Below are 25036 nucleotides of genomic sequence, written 5' to 3' on the forward strand. Positions count from 1 at the left end.
TCTTTAGTAAGTGAGGCAAGGGGAATGTTATTAATACATGTACTCACCTCAAGATCCGTATTCTGGAGTCAGATTTAGTCAGACACAGCACTAATCTAATTGCACAACTATACCACAACACATTTCTGCGTGGTGAATCTAAGCAGGGAGGTCACCTCCCTGATCTAAGATATTGAGTATTTTGTTGAGTCTGTAACATGGTATGGAATCATAATGTCGTTATTTTTAGGTGTCAAGAAAAACAAATACTCATTCACTTCCTTGCAAACCACCATTCAACTTGATGGCACATGGAGACTTTAACAGTCTTCACTTTGACGTTAAAAAAGTGTCCATTATTACTTTGAAGTGAATCTCTCTAAACACGTGATGTTTCTTGTATATTCCTTACGGCTACATTCTTTGAAGCAGGTGGGTTATTATTCTGATTTTTAGCTTTTTTTTCGTAATTGGGAACTAATTATCAAATGGTATCATGTTTTATTGAGTAATAGGTTTCCAAATCAAAGTACTTCCATTTTTTAACATTGTTTTCCGATTTCCTTCGATCTAACCATGAACCTGTGAATCACAGCGTTGTTTCGGGGGAGTTTACATACGGTGCAAAACAGGAAAGCAAACATCATGATTATAAGAAGAAGGAAATCCAGGCTGGAAATCAAACTATAAGCTACATCATCATCATTTGAGGATTTGTAACTATGTCGTGAAGATCGATGGAACGAGATTCGTTTATCTCATAACAAACAATTTTATGACAGCAGAAGGCATTTGGAAGCCAATAGGTTCATATCGACATTCAAATCTATGCAGTGTGTAGCGCGGCAATGAAATCGGTTGCTAATAATGCATTTTAACATAGGCTTACTTTTATTCGATACGTACTCAGACATCATACAGTCATATCCGCTTTATGAAGGCTGCAGGAAATGCCACCATTAACAACTTTCTACCAGGTCATGCAAAGTCACATGTAATGCTTTGATGTTCTAAAATCGAAAAAGCTATGAAAACTCGCGTGTATGTGTGTGTGTGTGGGGGGGGGGGGGGATAACCCCTCAATCAATTATCCTCCCCCCCCCCCCCCCCTCTCGTTCCACCTAAATAAACTTAGTATAATACACAGTGAAAAGACGTACATGCGGAAGTATACCACGATTAACCCATTCACATCGTCATAAATATTTGTTTGTCCATTTTTCTTTGATAGATAATTTTCTTAACATTGCCACAAAATTAGTGTGCACCAGATCATTGAATTTCACTTCTAAAAATACAAATGTTCCCTCGTGTGGGAGAGGGGATACCCCTCTACACACCCTCCGCTCGCTCGGTCCTTCTCCACAGAAATGTAGTTCACAGTGAAAACGCATGATCATGCGGAAAAAGAGATGACATATGCCATAGAAATTTTAGATACTAATATTTTCCTTAAAGGGGATGGCTAGTAACCGATCAGTGGGGATCAGTGGGAATGCTGAGGGATGATTGTTCCAATCATTGTGGGATTTATTTAAGAGTACATTATATATCTACTGTTATGTGAAAATGATTTGCTTCAGAACGGTCTCATATTCAAGTAATGTGCAGATTAATGCCCCGTCACTGACCAGGCACGCTAACCTGGAAACAGCAAACTGCACATTACTTGAATATGAGACCATTCTGAAGCAAATGATTTTCACACAACAATGGATATATAATGTACTCTTAAATGAATCCCACAAGGATTGGAACAATCACCCTCCAGCATTCCCACTGATTCCCACTGATCAGTTACTAGCCATCCCCTTTAAGTATTGATTTCTCTCGTTTTTTGGACCGAACATATTATTTCAAAATATTCCCCCAAAAGAGTGCACGTCGCTTAATTTCAGCCCTAATAATGCAAAACTCCCTTATCTGGAAGGGGGATCCCCCTATCGCTCACTCCGTCCCCCCAACTCAACAGACTTAATAGTACACAGTGAAGACGCAGAGGCGACAGACTAAATAATTTGTTTATTATCCATTCAGATCTTCCTAAAATTTTTATATTTTTTTTACTCTTAGTTGAGAATTTCTAAAAAAGATACCCCTAAAGGTACATATCAAATCGTTGCATTTCGGTTCTTTAAGATGCATAAAAACTCTCTCGTGATATCCCCCAACATCTCCCACACCTTGTCCCTTTTGTTCATCTCCACAGACTAGATACACGGTAAAGACACAAGTCCACGCAAAAGAGGGTATAGATAACACACTCTAGCCATTCACATGGATTATCCTTAAGTAATCCATTTTTTTACTTTTTGATAGACAATTTCCAAATGTATTCCACCAAACATGCCAAAGAGCAGTTGAAGAGTGTGCACCAGATCGTTGAATTTCAGTTCTAAATACTAGTATACGTAAAGCTCATTCGGGATTCCTCCTCCCACATCCCCCCCCCCCCCTTCGGTTCTTATTATCCACTAACTTAGTTCACTGTGAAGACGCAGATGCAAAAGAGGGGATATCATTGAATGTTTTCTTTTCAGTTTGTATGACCTGGTAGAACTACCTCTCACTCGGGTGATCGCACCATTTCAAGTCATCATACCATGCAGAATCATCATACAGGATCAACAATTAATTCTTAAATTCTAGAACCTGCTCTGTCTTCGATCGTCCAAATCACGGGAAATCGTTTCCGGCATTTCCGCGAACAGGTTAATCCTTGATCGCATACCTGGAATGGAAAACATGATACCGCATACTGAATGTTTTAAAATGGAATGTATTTCAATTTAGAGCATGATTCAGATTAATGAGTAGGCCTAAACGCATAGATAACTAGAAATGTCGCTGTGGCGACTGGTATGCCTCCGCCATAATGCATGATTCTCCTAATAGGTCTAAATAGTACATGTGGACAATGTGTGATTACATTTTCACATAATTGGCAAAATATTAAAATGACAAGTTTGTCACAAATGTGTTGAATGTTCACCTGCCTTGTCCTGGTTTAATTGGATGAATAGGAGAGCATGTATTTGGGATTTAAGGACTTTAACTTGACTTTGACCCATTCATACATTCATGCATTGAGTAATTTTCAAGGTATGGAGAAAAAGTGCAATTTCTGTATTGAATAGTAAATTGTTACCATTTTCATCTGGCCTTTGACCCTGAAATTGATAAGATAATCACTGTCAAGCAGAACATGCATACATATGTAGTAAGTTTCAAGATAACTTGAGCCACTTCCGAAATATGGAGGAAAAACTTAGTTCAGCACTTTCACTTGATCTTTGACCTTTTGATCTTTGAGGCAAAAACAAAAGAAAAAAAAAGACTTTCCAGAGAATTTCTATGAGGTTATACATGTATACACCAAGTGTAAAAAAAAAAAATCCTGCTGGCATTGCATAAACATGAGGGAAATAGTAAAAGTTTGAAGTGTTGCCCTTGACCTTTGACCCCTGACCTTTGACCCCATGAACCCATAACTCTAAATAATTACTGCCAGTCAGTACATGTATACCATACTATGTTCCATGAAGATACCTTGAACAATTTCCAAGGTACAGAGAAAAAAGGTGAAGTTTTGATATATTTACTTGACCTTTTGACCTTTGACCTTTGACCTCATGACTCAAACTTTCCCCAGAGAATTTTAATTGGGTAATACATATATACACTAAGTTTCAAGAAAATATCTTCAGGCATTGCATAGATATGGTGGAAATAGTGAAATTCTATGTATTTGACCTTGACCTTTTGACCTTTGACCTTCAGCATGTATGTATTTGACCTTGACCTTTTGACCTTTGACCTTCAGCATGTGCACCCAAAAGTTGATAGGCACAACTTCACCCCCTAATACACATACATGCCAAGTTTCATTAAGATACCTCAAAAAGGTTTTGATAGTTACCCTGTCCACAAAATTCATTACGGACGGACGGAAGGACGGACGGACGGACGGAAGGACGGAAGGACGGACGGACGGACAACCCGAAAACATAATGCCTCCGGCACCACTTCGTGGCGGAGGCATAAAAACACGAATGACTGAATTAAATGTAAAAATATAAATTCATCTGTTCATGATGATTATCTAAGATGAATATACAATGCGCTATGTAATTCACCTTTATTAAATATTCCTGTTACCAGAAAGGAGTCAAAACTCTAACCATCTAAGATACATTAAATGTTTCTTAGTTTACATGATTGATGTAACGCAGAATACAAAGGCTGTCTTCATTCACATGAGCGGATCCAGGAATTCTGTAAAGGAAGCGGGGGGGGGGGGGCGCAAAGCATTTCTGGTGGCACTTCCGAGTTTCATCAGCAGACAACATCTTTTAAAAAAGAACGGAAAAATTAAAGGGGCGCCCCCTTTCATTTTATTCCTTTTTATTTCTTTACTTAAGATATAAGAAAACAACATTTAAGGGGGAGGGGGCCCTAGCTGTGCGCCCTCTCCTAGATTCGCCAAGCACATCCAGAAATTAATTCAGATAACGATGTTATGCTGCACTAAGGTAATACATTGCAAGCGGTCATTATACGAATATTAATGCATTCGCGCGAGCACATTATAGATTCAAATAACTAGATAAACTACCATTGATGATTGAAGCTGTAAAAATGTATCTACTTACTCCAGGATTCGTGTCTCGGGATCGAAGGGTCGCAACTTGTCGAGTCCCAGACGCTCGATTACCTGAATTTCGGATCAACGAGTGGGAACATTATATTTTGTCATGAAATAGATATCATTATAATGTCTTGTTTACATTTTCCATGCGTGATTAATTTGCATGACATTCTCTCGGTTTGTTATACAACTTCCGAAAATGGAAAAGGGCTCGTTAATTTGGAAAAAATGGGAAAAAAATCCTTATTCTGAAAATGAAAAAGGATACGTCAATTTGAAATGGTAGTATAGGGTTCGTAACTCCCAAAATGAAGTGCCATGTAGTAATTCAATATCATAGTTACGACTTATCATATTTTTCTTATGATCTCATGTGATCTCTTATGATGTTTATTTTTCGGCTATACATAATTATATTTGCCTTAAGTATAGTGGCGAAGATGTGTTCCTGATTCACAAGAGTTGCGTTGACTTAGAGAATGGAATGGTATAGGGATTATAGGGGCTGTCCGTGTTATATTGCCGCATATAATAACGATAATGATGACAGAAATACATGTAGTAGCAGTAAATAACGACAGTATTGTTAATAATAATGATAATGGTAGCAATTACCACACCGTAATAATATACTATAGCTGGGTTTCATGTCATGTGGTGTCATGGAAAATCATGTTTATGCCTCCATCAAAGTTAGACTTAGTTAACTTCACTAGTATCGCCTTCATGGCATTTGAAGCCCCTTCACATAACCTGCCAATATTCGCATTATAAGTAGGATATCAAGTTGTAAAATCATGTTGATGTTTCAGTATATCATACCATGTTCTGTTTTTCCCCTTCTTTTTTACTTCTTATTCAAAGTATAATGTGGTATTTGACCCATTTTGTCATACCTCCAAATTTTAACGTAATCATGGATTGTTGTACACGTTTAACGTTGAAGTATTGCATTTTTATAATTCTGGGGGCCACCAGAGTTCACCGTCGGGCCACCAAAAATGCATTTTGATGGATTTGGTGGGCAGAACGAGTCAATCAAAAAAAAAAAAAGTGAGAGTGTGTTAATGTATGTGTATGCGTGTGACGACGACTTACACACAGACACAAACGAAAGCCTTCGAGCGTATATTAATGCTTACAGTCTTAATCTTCTTTTCCTCTGATGCCTCGTCGCACTCCTCCCTGCTCATACAGGAGGAAGCTGCTGCCAGCATCACCTTCAGGGGTATCATACCGACCACTTCCGAGCTGACGACGTCAGTTTTTAGTTCCTGCGCGAAAGATGAAAGCGAAAACAAAAGAAAGAAAAACGAAATGACGGCAAAAATGGCTGCAGAACCATTGAAGGGAAATTATCTTCAATTCAATCGGACTATGAGATGAAGAAACATTATAGATCGAACAAACGGAAGAGTGACAGGGAGGGGGGATGTGACAATTCTTACTCCAAATGGACTGACAAGCAAATACAAAACAAAAAACAAAAACAAAACAAAAAACTCTTCATATATCATAATTATGAAGACTTTTTTTTTTTTTTTGCATGTCAGCCGCTTGGGAATAGAAGTGGCATAAAAAAGTGAAAACTTTTTTGTTTTGTCTCTGTCTTGCAGGCTAATCCAACGTTGCCAGAGAGCAATAATAGGGAGCTTTAGATTTTGCCGTGCGGACGCTTGAGACGACGCTTGAGCTTGACGTTCTCCTCTCCCCTGCGTCGTGCTGAAAAGTAGCTTTAGATTACTAGTACGCTGGGACGCAACGTACACAAAATAAAATGGCGCCCCCATATGCTCGGTGTATGAAGTAGCTCCGAGTAGCTCTCTCTACAGGCCACCGCACACTACACGATCCGACTGGTCTTAAAGTCTTAAGCCCGCCGCACACTACACGATTTTGCCCCGATTCACCGGTCTTAAGACCTTAAGACTAGAAGTGTGACGTCACAGTCTTGCCATTTTCTAGTCGTACGACTGGGTCTTAAGGCCACTGCACACTACACGATCCGACTGGTCTTAAAGTCTTAAGCCAAGCTGGGTCTTAAGACCAGTCGTACGACCGCACACCGCACACTATACGACCCGACTGTAAAGCGCGCGCAGTGCGCACTGCGTGCGCTTGCATTTTACTGCATTGTGAATGGCTGAAAGCTCACGACTGGTCGTAGGAATTCAACATGTCAAATCTCTACGACTGGCGCTAAGACCCAGTCGTACGACTAGAAAATGGCTAGACTGTGACGTCACACTTCTAGTCTTAAGGTCTTAAGACCGGTGAATCGGGGCAAAATCGTGTAGTGTGCGGCGGGCTTTAGCGCCAGTCGTAGAGATTTGACATGTTGAATTTATACGACTGGTCGTAGGCTTTCAGCCATTCACAATGCAGTGAAATGGAAGCGCACGCAGTGCACACTGCGCGCGCTTTACAGTCGGGTCGTATAGTGTGCGGTGTCCGGTCGTACGACCCAGCTTGGCTTAAGACTTTAAGACCAGTCTGATCGTGTAGTGTGCGGTGGCCTTTGTCGCAAATTGTGCGGACGTAGAAATAGCCCAGAACGCGTAGTGAAAAACTCAGACGACGCGAGCTAAAAATAGATCGACTTGACGCGCGCTTCTGCGCATGCTCAGGACATGTTTTTTTTTTTTTTTGGGTGTGTGTGTGTGTGTGTGTGTTTTCCTCTGAACGTCCCCGTCGCGAAAATAGGGAGCTTTAGATTTTAGACGCGCGGATGTTCAAAGGGAAAAAAAAACATGGTCTGAGCGTGTCTGCGGTCTGCGCACGTCAAGTTGACGTGCGCTTCTGCGCACGCTCAAACCATGTTTTTTTTTCCCTTTGAACGTCCGCGCGTCTAAAATCTAAAGCTCCTTTGCAACGTTGGATTAAGCCTGCAAGACAGAGTGCTAGGATCATAATGTGTGGGTCTTAACAAGTGAGGGCGCTTTTCTATTCATATCACATTATTTTTACTTGGCAGCAAAGTGTGTGTGTGTGTGTGTGGGGGGGGGGGGGGTTAAACCCCCTGCCCTATTTACAGATGCGTGAAGTTCCATGGCTGCTTTTATTGCTGTGAACAATGTCCTTTATTGCGGCGATTTGGCGATAACTTGTGTGCGGAATAGGCCACAAGCAAAATTTTGCCAATGTGTAACTAGGTGGTAACCATCTGTAACATATCTGTACACTAGGTCATTGACACTTTCTTTTTTTCGGTGGGGGGGGGGGGGGGGGCAATCTCTGAGAGGGTGGAGATGATCGTAACTTTTAAATACCTGGCTCCGTCTTCGGCAAGCTTCGTATGCCCGGTGCAAACCAGTCACGTCAGTGTTGAGCAGAAACATGGCTACCTGTCCAACTGGAGCGATCTGGGAAATCCATGCTATCGCCTTTACAGCCGGAAGATCTCCATGCTAGACAGCCAATGGATAATGAAGAATGCCATACCCTCATTCACTCAGTCAAAAAAAGAAGAAGATAAATAACAGTAAATAAAAAATAAAAAAGTAAAAATAAAGAAAAAAAAATGCGTAATATGCTTCACTGATTGCCTCACCTCAAAATCAAAGGCTGACGATCCCCGGAGACGAGGAACGTCTCCCCTCGATTCCCATGTCAGTTTTTCGTTTGTTTGTTTGTTTTTTCCGGGGTCTTTGAAATTATGTATAAGCAAGATTTCAGTTCCAGTTCCAAATCAATTACATGTACTTTTGTTTCATTTTCTAGGATTCGCAATTTTGTACTCGTTCGACCATCTTGCACAGTAAATGCTCACTTGTTCGTTTTGTTTGGGTCGTCCAGACGTACGCACAAGGTAGCAGACTTCCTGGACAACCTTCAGATCAGTCGTTTTCCAAGTTGACGTTGTAGACAGGTGTGAATTTTTGTGCTCCATCAGAGTGGCGCACCATTTCTGGTTGAAAGTGGCTGTTCCGAAGTCTGGGGCGTTCCAAGGAGCATCATGCTGGATCTGTTATTAAGAATAAGTACTTGCTTGAATGATGGATTTTCTTCATTTAAGCAATTAAAGTGCTGAATACTGAGGAAAATTCAAACAGCTGCAACTGCTCGTGTTGCGTACTTATCTAGAACTGATGTGACACTCAGTAATCGAAGTTACTTACTACATTTTCGTTGTAACCTGTGATATTCTTCGTATATACATCAGAATATATAGGCTTATACTGCAGATCAAAACATCATTTTATAGTACCGTTACGAGAATTGATATTAGGCCCTGTTTGATGATACGTAAGGAAGCGCGTAAAGGGAATAAGCGAAACAAGACTTTATTAGGTACAATCCTCGTGCTGTGCACAGCTTGTAGGCCAAATTTCGTTCGTTTCGAAGATTAACAAAATATGTTCTTTTTTATTTTGATTCTCAATCCATTAAAAATGCATTTTTTTTTTCATAATGAGGTTTATTTGCATTTTAAAATCCTCTTTTATGTACTTAATGTGAAATAGGTAGAGCTAAACGTAAAAGAATTGTTAAACAACGACTGCTTCGCAGAAACGTCAAACAACCAGCAAACTGCGGCGACGTCTTTAAAAAAAAAAAATTATTAGAATGGTCGCATTAGAATCAGTCGCGTGTAGGAATGGACATAATAATAATACAAGATCAGAGGATTAAGCGTGTTTTTTCTCTTGTATAAAGTAATTGTATTTCATCAATTGGTTTCACCAAATGTAAGGAAATATTAGGCTTATATTTTCAAGGGTTACAAAATATAATTTGAGACAAACACGTCATGATAGCGTATAGCGATGGTAATTGAACTGAAGAGATTATTGTTACAGAGGTTGTCAAACAGTATAAGGATTGACTGATTTATAACGGTATTTTGTATTTATATATTTATAATGAAATATATGATTGACTGCGTTATAAGAGTATATGGAATAAGTGACCATGGGGAGGAGTCAGGGGAATTTTGTGCAATATAACCGACTGAAAATATAGTGTCTTACTAATAATCTTTGTGTGTAACTTTATACAAATGTACTTATTATCTTATTTATTATTATTTTAAGGAAGGAGTCAGGGGAATTTGTGCAATATAATTGACTGAAAATATAGTGTCTTACTAATAATCTTTGTGTATAACTTTATACAAATGTACTTATTATCTTATTTATTATCATTTTAAGGAAGGAGTCAGGGGAATTTGTGCAATATAATTGACTGAAAATATAGTGTCTTACTAATAATCTTTGTGTATACCTTTATACAAATGTACTTATTATGTTATTTGTCATCATTTTAAGGAATACTTTATATATATTTATGAACTAATTTTAATTCTTAGAAATGTACCATACTGCAATGGCATTATAATTATGCTGACTGATTTTGTTCTAATTTATTAATAACTATTATTATGTATTTTAGGAATATTTGTGAACCTTTTGATTACCAGCAGTTTTATGTTTTGTATCGTGCATCCATGTTGAGATTTTATGGCACGCACATGTTAAAAAAAAAAAGTATCTGTTAGTTTCGTGAACAGGTAAATCTAATTGAATTGATTTGAACGGTATGGAATTGAATTGGATTGGATTGGATTGAATTGAATTGAGATGAATTGAAGTGAAACGGTTGCCGACAGATATCCAAATTTACCCACTCCATGCATTTTAATTTTATCGAATTTTCTACCTTTTGAAAAAAAAAACCACCACACATCGTATATTATACAAGTGCAGTTCCGAGGGATATACACAAAGTCATTAAAAGCAGTTCAAGTGAATAACAGTCATGTAGTGAACAACAGTCAAGTACATTCAAGTGAATAACAGTCATGCTGTGAGTTTCATTCTCCTTTTTTTAAAAAAAAGGGAGAGAGTTTGTTTTTGCCTTCTTTTCTCTCACTCTATTTCCCTGCACAACGCCCTCCTTTCTTGCGTGTGAAAGCGTGTAATATGCTCCTGTTCATGTGTCTAAACATGTGCATTTGCACCTGTGTATATTATGTGCGTGTATTCATGTGAGAATGCGTGAGCATGTGTGTTTGTTGCGTGAATAAGTACGTATAATGCACACATTATGTCAATAAAACTTACTCTTTCACTGAATCCGGCAACTCTGCGAAACTTTATGAGTGGCAAACTACGCAGGTCTTCTCGAGTGGCAGACTCCCAGAGCAGATGGACTTATGCAGAACAGAACAGTGCAGAAAAATGCGACAGACTGTGAATCAGAAGACTCATTAGTTATGGTCAGACGGTGAGGATAAGCTAACTTCGAGGATAAGCTCGTAGTTAAGTATGGGGCGTCAAGACTAGTGTCACATGGTCTCTTTCGTCATGAAATTAGAATTCCGTGACGAAATTGTTATTTCGTTGACATAATTGCCATATCGTGCTGAAATTGACGTTATCACGTATCAACGAAAAAAAACACACACAAACAATTTCGTTACGAAATTGTCATTTCGTGACGAAAGAGATCATGCGACACTTTGCGCCCCATAGAATTACGAGCTTTAATTATCCTCTGAGTAAGCTTACCTCGAAAGTAAGCACCACCGTCTGAACGTGACTCATATCACGACTTTCAAAAAATTCATGATCATAGGAACATATTTTCCTCCTATCATTTACACACGTAAGTTGAATCTTACATTTCATGAATGACATACGCTATGTAAATGCAAGGTATGAGGTGCCGTGACGGATGTAAAAAAAAATTAATTAAAAAAAATACACAGCATCAACAGCTGAGGTTACTGTTTACAACCACTGACAGAAATGTTCGTGTTAGACACATGAGACCAAAAAGTATAAAGAGAGTGAGAGAAGTCAAATCAGTGGAAGGAGAGAGAAGGAAGGGAACAATGAGTGCTTAACTGGAGAAAGAATTGGTATAGGAGCTAAAAGGAACTATGTATATTAGATTTTACTAAATATACCAAGAAACACGTATACATGTACTTTGACATGATTGTTCGGCGACACGTCATGCGCATCACCTTTTCGGGAGCTCAGCAGACCACCAAGAAAGTAATTTAGAATGTTCACGCATGCAGGTTAACTTCTCTGTAAGATTGCAGTGGGCAATGATGCAGCTGGGTTACTTTTTTTTCATCTCTGACACTTTCATCTATTATCAGATTCAAAAGACAATGAAAGAGAAGACAAGATCATCACCTGGAATGTCAAACTCCTTTGCAAGCTTTTCACCCAAAGTCTGGGACAATTTGACACAGTCGTCCATGGTCGAGTCTCCGTATGGAGAAATGGCGCAAAGGTCGAGTACCCCAAGCCCAATCTTTTTATCTAAAAAGATGAAATAAATGCATTGGTAAATTGATTGATTAATTCATCAATTGAATAATTAATTGATAAAGAATTGAAAAATCTACGAGTGACTTCAGGGGTCATTGCATTTTAACTCCCCCCTCTCTCGCCCTCTCTTTATTTTTCATCCTTCTTCTCTGTCTTTGTCTTACCATCTTTACATTCATTATACAAGGTACTGATAAAGATGATATAAAACGGACACACACACATACATAAATAAAAAAATATATATATATATATATATATATATATATATATGAGTGGGTCACCCACTGTGTCACATCTAAAGCTAGAGCTAGAGGCTCTTAAGGTACAGCCGCAAACACTGTTACTAGGATCGAGCAGCAACACACAAATATGTACAGAAAAACTAACAATAATAATAATCAGTTTTTAGAACGCATAATACCATAAGATAGTCTCTATACGTGTACATAATCCCTCATGTAAACAAAATCTCTCAAATATTTCTCTATTCTCATATTATTAACAATCATCAAAAAGATGAGTCTTTAAAAAACAAGATGACCACACATCCACGCAGACTCATCAATGTAAACGTAGCAACAGACAGACAGCCAGACGGGCAGAAACACACTGCGAGAGAAAAAAAAAAAGTTGGATAAGATCCTTAAAGAAGAACAGAACGTATTCACCTGTTCTCTGGCTAACGTCGATAGACTCCGCAGCGCGCTTTGACATCGCCATGAGAGCTTCAGAAATCGGCTGTTCCCTGCCAGCCAGAGTGTAGATCGTGTTGTCTGGCACTTTGTCCGCTCCCACGTATAAAAGTTTACATCCTTGTATGCTGCCACCAACCTCGGCAATGGCATCGATGATCTGAAAAATAGATAATGATTACAAAACAGATAAACGGGGGTCTTTAGATAAGGAACCTCCAACTTAAGCATTCAGGTTGACCTAAATTTAAACTCCACTCCGTAAAATACCAGTCGATTGTTGCTAGCAATCCCAACAACTGAAATTAAAGCTAAATGCATCATTACATTCCGCAAATATAAAAACAGGGTTAGTTTAGGCTATTCAAATTAGATGCAAAGACGAAAGAGAGCCATGTTTGTTTTTTTCTTTCTTTTTCCATTTTTTTTTTGACATGACGATGGAATTCTCTCCGCCACGAACATTCATGACTGTGTGACAGGGTGGCGAGCGCATCAACGCATTAACATGTCATTTACTTTACATAGTGATAACACGTCAGCTCGCAATGCTGTATGAATATCAAGACTTCATTCTCTGTACTCGCGTGCATAATATATAAAGAATGAACAACTGAAAGAATATAAAAGAATTTTTCTGGATCTGTTGTGTTTTGTCATATTTTTATGTGCACGTTCAAACTGCAGCATTCCGTATATTCTCTGGCTCTTTGCGTACATTTTGTATTTGTTCGTTAAATGAGTTTTTAGGACCCAGTTATGTTTCATGAGAGACGAGTAAAATCGATAACAAAAATATAAACGTGAAATATCGTTATTGACGATTCATGTTGATTATTTACATCACTGCAATGATTTCGTCTTTACAAAGATTTGAATGGTACAGTTTGTAATTCAAAGTGTTTCAGCCCGCAGGGTCCTCTCGTAAGACATGTTTACAATTAGCGCCATCTGTTGAATCTTCCACAACGACTCAGATAGTTATCGAAATACCGAAGATGTTTAGAGCAACAGCTGTATATCATTCTGTAGACGTATGGGTATATATAGTTTTATTTTCCCCTGTCTGAAGTATAGCTGTTCCTTCTAGCAAAAGTTTTGAACATCTGGCTTTTTAACAATGCCCTGTCATGGTTTTAGCACTGAATGACAATATGCATTTTTGAAAGATCAACTATGAGTTACTATTATAGCAAGTGACTTCTATTCATTTCCTACTTCCCACCTTCGATCGTAACCGATACGCATGGTTTCATTCTCTTTCATTCATTTCTACTCTCTAAAAGAAATCGAGTGAAAATTTTCACTCTAAAAAGAGTGAATACAAAAAAGAGTGAATTTCGAGTGAGATTGGAGTGAATTTTGAGTGAAAATGCTCATTTTCACTCATTTTGGAGTGACGTCAGGGATCACTCCAAAATCTTCGAGTGATCCCTGACGTCACTCCAAAATTAGTGAAAATGAGCATTTTCACTCAAAATTCACTCCAATTTCACTCGAAATTCACTCTTTTTTGTATTCACTCTTTTTAGAGTGAAAATTTTCACTCGATTTTTTTTAGAGAGTACATAAAACAAAATATTTATATGTAAAACAGATGAAGTAAACGCCTTGCGAGAGTCCAGCTGGATTGACTAAGGCTTACATCATGTGGTCACTTCAAATCAAGTTAGAACTGGTGTGGCAAAAAGCATAAAGAAGACACCCTGCACTTGTATTCTACATATCAGTGAGTTTTACAGGTTGGACAAGTCTCAAAAGAAGTACAAGACTGAGAGGAACAGATATTGGAAAATGGTGTAGATAAGACATCATATTTTGCACATTCTTGTGTCTACTGTAGCTCAGGTCAAGTGTGAAGATGATATCACAACTGGAATAGTAATAAAGATAATCTGGAGGATTTTTTTTTAAAGGTGGGTTTAACAAATGCAGAAAATGAGGAAAAATGTCTAAAATTTATCATGCCCAGTTTCATGAAGTATTTAGTGATTTGGTTATGTACAGACCAACAAGCATATAAGTAAGGTCAAAATACATTTTGATTGCAGGGACCATTTAAGCAGTGTGATGTGTTTGGGTAGTTTAGGCCGTAATATGGTATAGCATGTCAAAAAAAAAAAGAAAAAAAAAGAAAACGCAGAGGAATTAAAAGAAGAGGACTTACCTTTGGTAAAAAGAAAAAGAGTGAAACTGGAGGTGGGCACAAACCTGCTGCAGCCTTGTGTTTTACATTTCACAGTAGTTTGTGGAATAGACTAATGTTGTTTTCCTGGCAGCTTGTCTTTATAAAATGAAACATCGGAAGGCCATATGGGAGGGGGGGGGGGTGCAAATATTTACCTCTTGCTTGGTACCTTCCAAGAAGGTGGCCACTACTACGAAAATCTTCCCAGACATCCCGGATGTTGCCATGTTCTTGGTGTCACTATGCAGATCTGAAGAAGATTAAACCGACCGTCATTTGCGACAAGAATAGTGACTGAAAAAAAAAATTTTTCTTGATTTGGAAAAAAAAATATAGGCGTTATAGTTTAGTATTAGCAGAGGATGTAACACGACAGAGGCATCACAATGAACATTCGATATGTTCGAAGGGCAAGGAAGATATAAACATTCGAATGTCAGCCAAGAGTAATAAATCATGTCCACTCATCACATGATTACTTCTCTTTCAATCTCTCCCTCTCGCACCCCTCTCTCTCTCTCTCTCTCTCAGGATTTTTTTTTTCTTAAAGTCGTTTTTGCAAAAGACATTGTTTTCTTGCCATTCCTCAACGTTGCCCAGAAAAACTTTGTTCTTTCCCTGTTCCCAGGGGAGCCTTTGTAACATCTCAGGGAAACACATTTCGGGGAAAATGGGTACTAATTATTGTGAGCATGAGAATGTTAACCAAAGCAGTGAAAAACGTAAACAAAACAGTAATTAATTCCGTCAACACATTATAGACTCTATGAGAAAAATAGGTTCAACTTTGCCCCTTTTAATATTCGTGACACGATTGTAGCATTTTTACGTGTGTAATTTTGAACCTTACAGACGAGAAAGGTGCAATCAAGGTGCCCACTGATGGTCTGACGGGTGCATAGTTGCGCCCGTTAAAGGGATGGTACAGTTTCAGTTAAGATAGGGCTACATATCTCAAACGTTTTTTGATGATGATTTTTTTTTTTTTTTAGGTAATGAGAATCTTCTTACGAAATATGAAAAAATATAATTTTGAGAGGAATTTAAAGTTTATTCGATGAAAATTTGTTTTGAAATTGTTGAGATTTTCAAAACAAGGCGATTCTTAATAAAAAGTGAGACTCACCTTTCATAAGGATCGCCTTGCTTTACTTGTTTTTATATATCTAAGCCATTTCAAAACCAATTTTCATCAAATGAACTCTGAATTCTTAGAATTGTATGCTCTATTTCATAAACTGGTTTCCAAGTATCTCGCAAAAAGCTAAAGGCTGCATGAATCCTCACCTCAACCAATACTATACCATCCCTTCAAGGTGCTATATGCAATAATTCTGCCACACGTGAAGGTACTACGACTTTTTCTCTGAGTGTAATATCGATAGAGATCTACGTTGGATGTAAATGTGATCTGCATGACCGACACTCTAACGACTGCACTCTTCCCTTTGCTCAAAATATAGTCCATAATCGGTGACTTTTCTGTTTCTACTTGCGTCAACAAAGAATAATCTTCTCTTTCATGGAAAAGATATGAATACATGATAGATAATAATAATAATAATTCTTGAATAAATCATCATTTCAGAGAAAGAATCTGTCCTTGCAGACAAACACAGAGCTAGCCTATATTGCTTGTTTACATATAAAAAAGACCATGTTGATGATAGTTATGCCTCTAGTTCTGTGCATTAAAAAGTACAATATATCATGTAAAAACAATAATGTAAATTTCAGTAAAATGTCTAATCGCCTGGCATTATCAATACCCAAAACAAGGCAGTGAACACTGCGAGCACACCGTAGTATTAGCTCTATGAGCGAATGCATTTTAATCCATATTAATCAAGCCAAGAGCCCATTTTAGGATCAACTTTAGTCACTATGATGAAATGATTGAAGAAATTTTAGCAAGTGGCCACGTTCTCTGGAACCTTCGAATCAAAGGATCCTTGCAAATTATTATTTCGGTCACTTTTGTAATGACTTGTGCATCTGCACATCGACAGTTAACAGTCAGACATTGTCAGAAGGGCATTGATATTGTTTTATGACTATAAAATTAACTCACGTAATAAACCTGGATCTTGCGCTTCACCGTTTGAATTATTGTCCCTTCTCCATCACGATGCACTAGCATGGAGGTAAATGGAAAAAAAACAACCAACAACCCACATCTAATGTGAAGAAAGCTGCTTGATCCTGGTGCAATTATTACAAGCGAATGCCGTGTCGCTTCCTTACTTTGTTACAACAAAATAATTATGATATGCTAACTCACCGATACATCAACGTCAGGCGATCGTATCGAAAGCAAAACTCTTCAATATGTCAAGGAAGGGCAACCAGCTGTGCGGGAAATGTGAGAACGGAGTTGAACGTGTTGCTTAAATACAGAAATTATGATATGGATGTAAGTCGTCAGGTCCCTGGATGGGGAATACTACACTTTTGAATATTCATACACATTGAACTGCAAAATATAAGTCAATTCGCAGTTGCACTTTGCGCATGAGCAGGAAGAAAATGTTATTCTTACGAACAGGCATGTTAAGTGGGACATTTAAGCATCTGTGACGTAATGATTATTCATGACATCCTTGTAAATGCTGCTTGCCAGCACAGCCACCTGACAGCAAAAGTAGTATTTGGCAATATAAATAGAAAGAGATTGTTAAAATTCGATGTAAAATAATGAAATGGATGCTTTCCCAAGTGTTAATTGACGGATCATTTAATCATCTGGTCTACGCAAGTTCATTCTTTGTTTGAAGAGGATTGATGAATCCCATAAATTGTTACGTAAAACTTAAAAATCATATCGGTTTGACAACGGGTGAAGTTACTGAAGTACTACTAGGATAAACCGACTGAGAAAAAAGAAGGGTCATTGTTGGTCACTATCATGGTCATTTTCAATGTGCCCATGAGCTAACTCCAAACTGGCCTATGACATAACAACAATAAAAGCTATACATTGCGGCAAGTCTACTTCGACACCAAAGCAACATATACATCGTAAGGGATGAGGAACGGCCAGCATTTCAATAATGATTTTAAGTTTTAGCTGATGTCATCTTTTTAACATGACATGTTCTATTAATGGGGACAAACGTAACAGTAATTGGTCAGTATAGTATGGGGGGGGGGGAGGTGCATACAAAAATGATCCACTTTTGCGTTCATCACATCCGTTCAGCGCTAAATGTTATAACTTTATTTGATATAGTGAAGTCTCTCTACATATCTTATAATGTTTATCATTATCTATCTTCATGTGCAGATGTTAGCATGGAGAAATAAAACAAGAAAAAGCTTCCCCTCTTTACTTCAGAATAAAAGCGCAGCACAATTTTCTTCACTTTAACTTATACAATATTATTGAAATTGGTTGACTTCTTAACTTAAATTCACTCTTTGGCTATTTCAAAGAATGGTATGATCTTTTTTATCTATCATTCCAGTTTGTGTAAATTTCAATTCAATTTGCACTTTCTTGTTGTTATTCTCGTTATTTTGGCTTGTACTTAAATTTGCATATACAAATGTATACCAAAATCTAAATTGTACAGGCATCTCTCACTAAATAATTCTATTTCCCTCGCTATTTATTCCAAAGTCCTCCTTGCATTATAAGCTTGTCTTTATTTTACTTCAACAGTTGTTTTTAAATAACAAGAATTCCTACTTTTCTTCACAATGCACAAAGTTTGTTGAGATGATCACGTGAACGTGAAAGGGTTTCTCACGGAGTCGTAAAATTGGTCAAAAAAAATTGAAGGCGATCCCCGCAACAATCTTTTATGTCCTTTATCTTCATTTGGAGCGAGCAGGGGAAAGACCCTCAAGGTGTTATAATTAAGTATGCGTTATATGTTTTATTGTGTACGTTATACGGAATTTATATTATATACCATAACGGTATAGCTACACGATGAATATTAGGAGCACAACGGGAAGTGGTACTCTTTTGGTTCAGTTCGGTACGGTACACTTTAGGCAGTTAGGTAATATAGCGCTCCTCGCTGATCGCTGGCCCGGGTTCGGTACGGTTCAGTTCGCTTTAGGAGAGCGCTCGAACGCACCCTACGAAAGATCAAGATCAGTGGTGGAAATGAGCTGCTTGGTGGAGGTATGTGCTCTCAGAAAGCTTTTATTGCTATCAATACGTCGTTCTTTATTGTGTTTTGGTGTAAACTGGTTTGTGTCTGAACAGGGGACTTCCACACCCTTAACCCTAACCTAATCATTTCACATCGCTCCAGCCAACAACTCACAACTTCACACTGTGGGATGCGTGTTCACATTTTGTCTCTTATGTCCACTAATTCTGACTGTGTACACACCTCAGCAAGTTTGTGACTTTGTGTACATTTTAATAGGCAAATTGAACTACACATCTCATTTACAATACAGTTTAACATTTAATCTGAGCGTATTACAAGCCAGCAGTCCCTAATTCAACAAGATATAGTTCTACTTCATGGTGACATACAATGTACAGTTCACATACACACTGAATAACTATTGGTCAGTGGCGTAACTACGGGGGGGGGGGGGGCACATGCCCCCCCTCCCCCACCATCCGCTGGTTAAAAAACAAACAAAAAAACAAACAAACTTACGAAAATGGTAATTCAAGGGTTATTAAACTGCTTTTGAAATCGACTTGAAAGGGTGAACAAGAAATTAGATATTTTTCTAAGATTTTTTTAACCATAATATGATTAAGGACTTATATAGTGTGAAACATTGTTCAAAAAGCCCGGCGCCGACAAAAGATTATGATTCAGCGTGATTCCTGGTTGGCATTCTGAATATATTAAGCAGGATGTGTGCAGTGTACTCAGAACATCCGAACGGTAGAGAGAGTCGCTGCAATGTTTCGCAATGTGATGTAGAATATACCTTACGCTTCGTTATATCAAAGCTATCATTGATTTTGCAGTGTTGCTTTACATATTAATAATTATACTAGTCTATATTAAAATGCCTTGCATTGCCAACAATAAGACTTGACCTGGCCCAGGTCGAAAAACCAGTTGGCAACCAGTTGATTCCAGTTAAGGCAACTGGTTTCAATATGGAAATTGGAATGTGTGACTAGAATCAACTGGTATCAACTGGTATCCGTTCAACTGGTATCAACTGGTATTCGTCCAACTGGTAATCAACTGGTACCAGTTGGAATCAACTGGGATCCAGGAGACAAAATTAATTAAATTCTGTTAACATGTAACAAACATTGCACCGACAAGAAAGATAGGAGTTTTTGCACCTGGAACTTATATTTTTCGGGAAGATATTTATTGGGTAAGAATGATAACATATGTATTCAAGACACATGAAAAGAGCATGTTTCTTCAGGCGCTGGCTCGCTTTCGCTCGCTCGCACACACAAATACGTGAAGTAAATGATGATTCTGAATAATACAGGATATATGGAATGAGACTTTAGAGGGTATTGTTATAAGGTATACGCAATAAATTATCAGCAGTGCCAGCAGTTATAGCCTGCAATAAGAGATTGGAGCTATGTTACACGTCCTGGGTTATCAGAAGGATAATTTTCTCTTACATTATGTGTATTCTAGAGCGCTCGCTATACGCTCGCTCGTGCATATAATCTTAATTTCGTAGTGAAGAACATGATCATAATTAATAATTTATAATTAATACAATATTTGGATTATGTAGCTACATTTAAATCATCATCGTCACCATCATCAATCAATCAATCAATCAATCAATCATTTATTTGATGAGCGCAGAAACTGTGTTTATATAATTCTATTGCATTCATATTTCACATTCCTCGAATAAAACAATATTTCCATTCCATTTTCCAGAATTATTCAGAGTTACAAAATCATTCAAAAATCTACCAAAAGTATGCATAATATCGCACGATGACCAACATAAATATTAAAAAAATCTCCCTACCCTGGGAGGGGGGACACCCCCTCCCCCACCCCCCTCCCCGCTCGCTCCGCTCGCTCGCTTTGCGCCCCCCTTCACGGAATTCCTGGATCCGCCCCTGACTATACGTACAGTAAAGGGCTCACACGGGTAAACAATTCCCCATAAAGACGTGTGTTAAAATTCAAATTTCAAAAAATTCTGTAAAATACCTGGAAGAAATGAGGTGTTTCATCTTCACTAACCTGAATAAGTGAGCTATACCCTGTCATCCATCAAATTTGCAAGGCAGGTTCTTCGGCTCAAACTCTGTCCATGGGTCCGTAAAGCCAGACTACGAGTTCTTGTCACTCAAAAAATCACCTTTTTTTTTCCGTACACGTACCCAATGAAATATAGTCCCTTCAAATTCCATGAGAAAAGCTTTCATCTTCAAACCAAAGTGCAGTTTGTAGAGGAATTCATACTCAATATCTGCAGCTATTCAGTTTTTATGCCAAACTGCTTTAATGATTTTTAATCAATTTTTTTCTTCATTTATTTTGGTATCTTTGGTACGAAATTGTGAAGGGGTCTGGGACATTCCATTTTATTTACAGGTGTGAGCCCTATAAGAAGGAGTCCTATTCGTGGCAATGTTGCTCAATGACTGCGCTGTGGAATATATCACATTCCGATATGTATTGTAGTCTCCAGTAAGTTTGCAGACTGACAGCGCACGCACACACGCGCACACACGCATACACACGCACGCACGCACAAGCATACACACCCTCAAAATTACTTTTCAACGAGGTGCCCCCCCCCATGTCTTGACCCACGGTACGCCACTGCTATTGGTGCTCAACTTCAACACTCGTAGACACTCGAGAGTTGCATTTACACTAGTTCTATTTCTTTATACATTGTATTCATTATTATTGCTGCGAGGATACGTTCTCACAGCGGCTATTTGTCAAGATAATCATATGATCAACACTAAATCTCAACTACAAAGGTGTCAATCTCTCTACCTTTTTTCCATATAGCTGCTGCTAAAATATCCTAACTAAGAAAGCAGTGTCAGCATTTCCATTCCATGTCATCTCATTGGTTTTCTACGTCCATTGCAATTACTACACTTTCACCAACTATTTTCACCATCTTAGTTCCAGTTTCAGTTTCAGTGAGTTTTATTACTCCACTTGTACATGACAGAAAATAAGTATAATAATATGAAACATTTCATTCACAAGTCATGAAAATATGAACAAGATTTCACATTACAAGTATACAATCACGTGAAATAATACATGAATTTCATTACAGATTTTTAAGAAACAGGTGGGGGAGACCGATATCAATAAGTAAATCCCTTGACTTGGACAACGGCCTCTGAACATATATGCCTTGTTGTAACATTTTTTTTATAACTGAAGGAACGGAACACACACACGTAGAACAAATAACGTAAATCTGTACACAATAAAGTATTTTAAATGTCAATGGACCAAAAAGGACAATACAAGATGGAATGTATAAAGACGAAAAAAAAAACGAGAATAAGGGACCAGAAGAGGAAGAGTATAGAGAGAAGAGAGGAGAAGAGAAGAGAAGCGATGAGATACAGTGTTCAGGAGTTGGGAGCTAACAAAAACGTAATTTCTAATTCGAGTGGTACATTGTGAGAAGAACGTTTTTTTTTATAGGATGATTCAAAACGTTGTAAAGAAGAACTGCGCTTAAAGTCATCATTCAATTAGTTCCAAACATCTGGACCATGATGTCTTATGGAATTTTGAGCTGTAATGAGTTTAGGATTATCCAAATGATAATCTGTTGCGTGACGGGTAAGATGAATGAATACTATAATTTGAAATATATATATATATATATATATATATTTATTTATTTATATCTTTAAACAATTCAGAGAGCTGAATTTATATTTTATTATATTTATGCATAAAAATTGCTGTTTGCCATGTATGTACAGTACGTATATCAGAAATTCTGAGAGTCTTTAAATAAACAAGCATAGTGTCAGAGTGTGCTAAGTAGTGCGAACCAGTAATAAGTCTCACAGCACTTTTTTGTAATAACAATATCGACTTTATTTTGTTAACACCGCAATTTCCCCACACAATATTACAATAGGTGATATGGGGTATGAGTACATTATAAAGAATTTGCAGGGTATGTTTGGTAAGATATTCTCTTACTTTCCAGAGGATTCCGATATTTTTTTTTATATTGTTGAATGAATTCAGTGATCGGACCACGTTAGGTGTGAATCGATAGTTACCCCAAAAATTTTACACAAGACTTTTGATCCAATTGCTTACCATCAATGTGTAACATAATTTCATCCATTGGTGTATGGCTATTTCTAAAGAAAACATTATTCGTTTTTTCAATATTCAGTGATAATTTGTTGCACTTAAACCACGTTGAAAACTTTCATAACTCTGAATTGACAACTGTAGTCAGTGTGTGAAGGTTTTTATGAGAACAAAATAACGTGCTAACAAAAAAAAAAGATAAACAACGAAGATGAATGCACTAAATCATTTATATATATATCAAAACAGCAAAGGTCCTAATATCGATCCTTGTGGGACACCACAGAGGACGTTTTGTTTATTGGATTCAGTCGATTGATAAAACACATATTGTCTTCTGTTGTGTAGTTAATAGTCAGATTCTTTGAACCAGTTTAGAGCTTGGCCGCAGATACCGTATTTCTGCATTTTGTACAATAACATTATTATGATCTATGATATCAAACGCCTTACTTAGATCCATGAAAATCCCGATAGCATGGTTCTTTTTTTCATAAACGATTCAATAATTTGATCATGTAATTGAATAATTGCATAATCAGTAGAATGTCTTTTTCTAAAACCAAATTGATTAGAAACTAATAATGCATTTATCATTCAGAAACCCATAAAGTCTTTTATGTACAATCTTTTCTAGAACTTTTGATAGGGCAGGAAGCAAAGAAAGTGGACGATAATTCTTCATTTGAGATGAGTCATCTTTCTTTTAAATTGGTATCCCCTTGCCTATTTTGAATGAGTTTGGGAATTGACCAGAAAAAAAAGCGATAGATTAAAAATATGGATAATGGGTAGGCTATGTGGTTTATTATCTGCTTAACAAGGTTAACACTAACCCCATCATAACCTTTGGAATGGCTAGTCTTAAGTTCCTTGACTGTTTTGATAATTTCATAACGATTTGTAGGGGTTAAAGGGATAGTACAGTATTGGTGGAGATGAGAATTGGGCTTTTAACTTTTTGCGAGATACCAAGAAAACAATTATGATACAGTACATAGCATACCATTTTAAGAGGAATTCAAAATTTATTTGATGAAAATCGGGTTTGGAATGACAAAAACATCAACAAAAAAAAACAAAGTAAAACAAAGCGATCGTGATAAAGTGTGGGTCCCACACTTTATTAGAATCGCTCTTTTTGGATATCTCAGCCATTTCAAAACCAATTTTCATCAAATAAACGTTGAATTCCTCATAGAGTTACATGCTCTTTCATATTTCATAACAGGTTTCTCATTATCTCACCAAAAATGTTAGAAACCTGAAATTAGGTCTCAACCAAAACTGTATGATCCTTTTAAGAAATAAAGAATTTTCGAGAGATGACGGTAGGTATTGAGTAAAATGAGCATTTCCCGAATCTAGGTATATGGTCGAGGCAAGACGAGGACCCATCTCAACAAAATACGTGTTAAATTTTTCTGCGAATTTGAGTGGATCATTTATCAGCTCATCATCAACATAGAAATTTCATTTATCGTTATGAGATTTTTCCCTAATAACATATTTACTGTATTCCAATGCGCATTTATGTCAATTTCATGTGACTCAATTTTCCGTAATAGTTAATCAATGATAAACATCTATTCAGTCCACAATCACCAATCATCAACATACCAACTCATGATTATTACAAGTTGCACAATTTGAATTGTACATGAGATCAAAGAGTTAGAAACTTTAAACGACTTACCTGAAAGAATGGAGGAGAAACGACACTCTTTAGCATCACAAGTGAAAGTGATGCTGCTGCTACCTACTACCTATCATAGTCATTCCTAGCTATTGACTTACTCAAGTATGAGATGACCGGGGATTCCCCTAAGTTGACGTAAGACAGATGACCGGGGATTCCCCTAAGTTGACGTAAGACAAATTTACATTCCAAGGAATCCTCGCATCAAATAGGTGTCGTGGTTAGAACAGTTTCTTTTTTCACTTTTTGCCAATTTCATTTGCATTATCATGAAATAAGTCTGAAATGACAACATATCAAT

General features: G+C 37.5%; 1 protein-coding gene across 1 annotated transcript; it reads right to left on the bottom strand.

The window, feature by feature from the left end:
• Window positions 1-2439: 2439 nt before the first annotated feature.
• Window positions 2440-24792, bottom strand: LOC139737442 (formimidoyltransferase-cyclodeaminase-like). Its single transcript, XM_071648117.1, has 11 exons — window positions 24733-24792; window positions 17078-17145; window positions 14952-15046; window positions 12585-12768; window positions 11776-11904; window positions 10690-10778; window positions 8397-8591; window positions 7897-8034; window positions 5770-5901; window positions 4632-4693; window positions 2440-2710 (listed from the first exon to the last, which is right to left on the bottom strand). The coding sequence occupies exons 3-11, from the start codon at window positions 15021-15023 to the stop codon at window positions 2692-2694; spliced, it is 1020 nt and encodes a 339-aa protein (XP_071504218.1). The 5' UTR covers window positions 15024-15046; window positions 17078-17145; window positions 24733-24792; the 3' UTR covers window positions 2440-2691.
• Between the last annotated feature and the right edge of the window lie 244 nt (window positions 24793-25036).

Source organism: Diadema antillarum, unplaced genomic scaffold (genome assembly GCF_040938485.1).
Source record: "Diadema antillarum isolate AM-2024a unplaced genomic scaffold, OU_Dant_1.0 seq00000693_RagTag, whole genome shotgun sequence".
NCBI lineage: Eukaryota > Metazoa > Echinodermata > Echinoidea > Diadematoida > Diadematidae > Diadema > Diadema antillarum.

Excerpts from the sequence above, each read along its gene's own strand:
- LOC139737442 (XM_071648117.1), bottom strand. The coding sequence starts at position 15,023 with ATGGCAACATCCGGGATGTCTGGGAAGATTTTCGTAGTAGTGGCCACC. Across the intron at positions 11,905-12,584 it reads CGACGTTAGCCAGAGAACAG|ATAAAAAGATTGGGCTTGGG; the intron begins GTGAATACGTTC and ends TCATCTTTTTAG. Across the intron at positions 5,902-7,896 it reads CTTGCCGAAGACGGAGCCAG|GAACTAAAAACTGACGTCGT; the intron begins GTATTTAAAAGT and ends TCTTTCGCGCAG.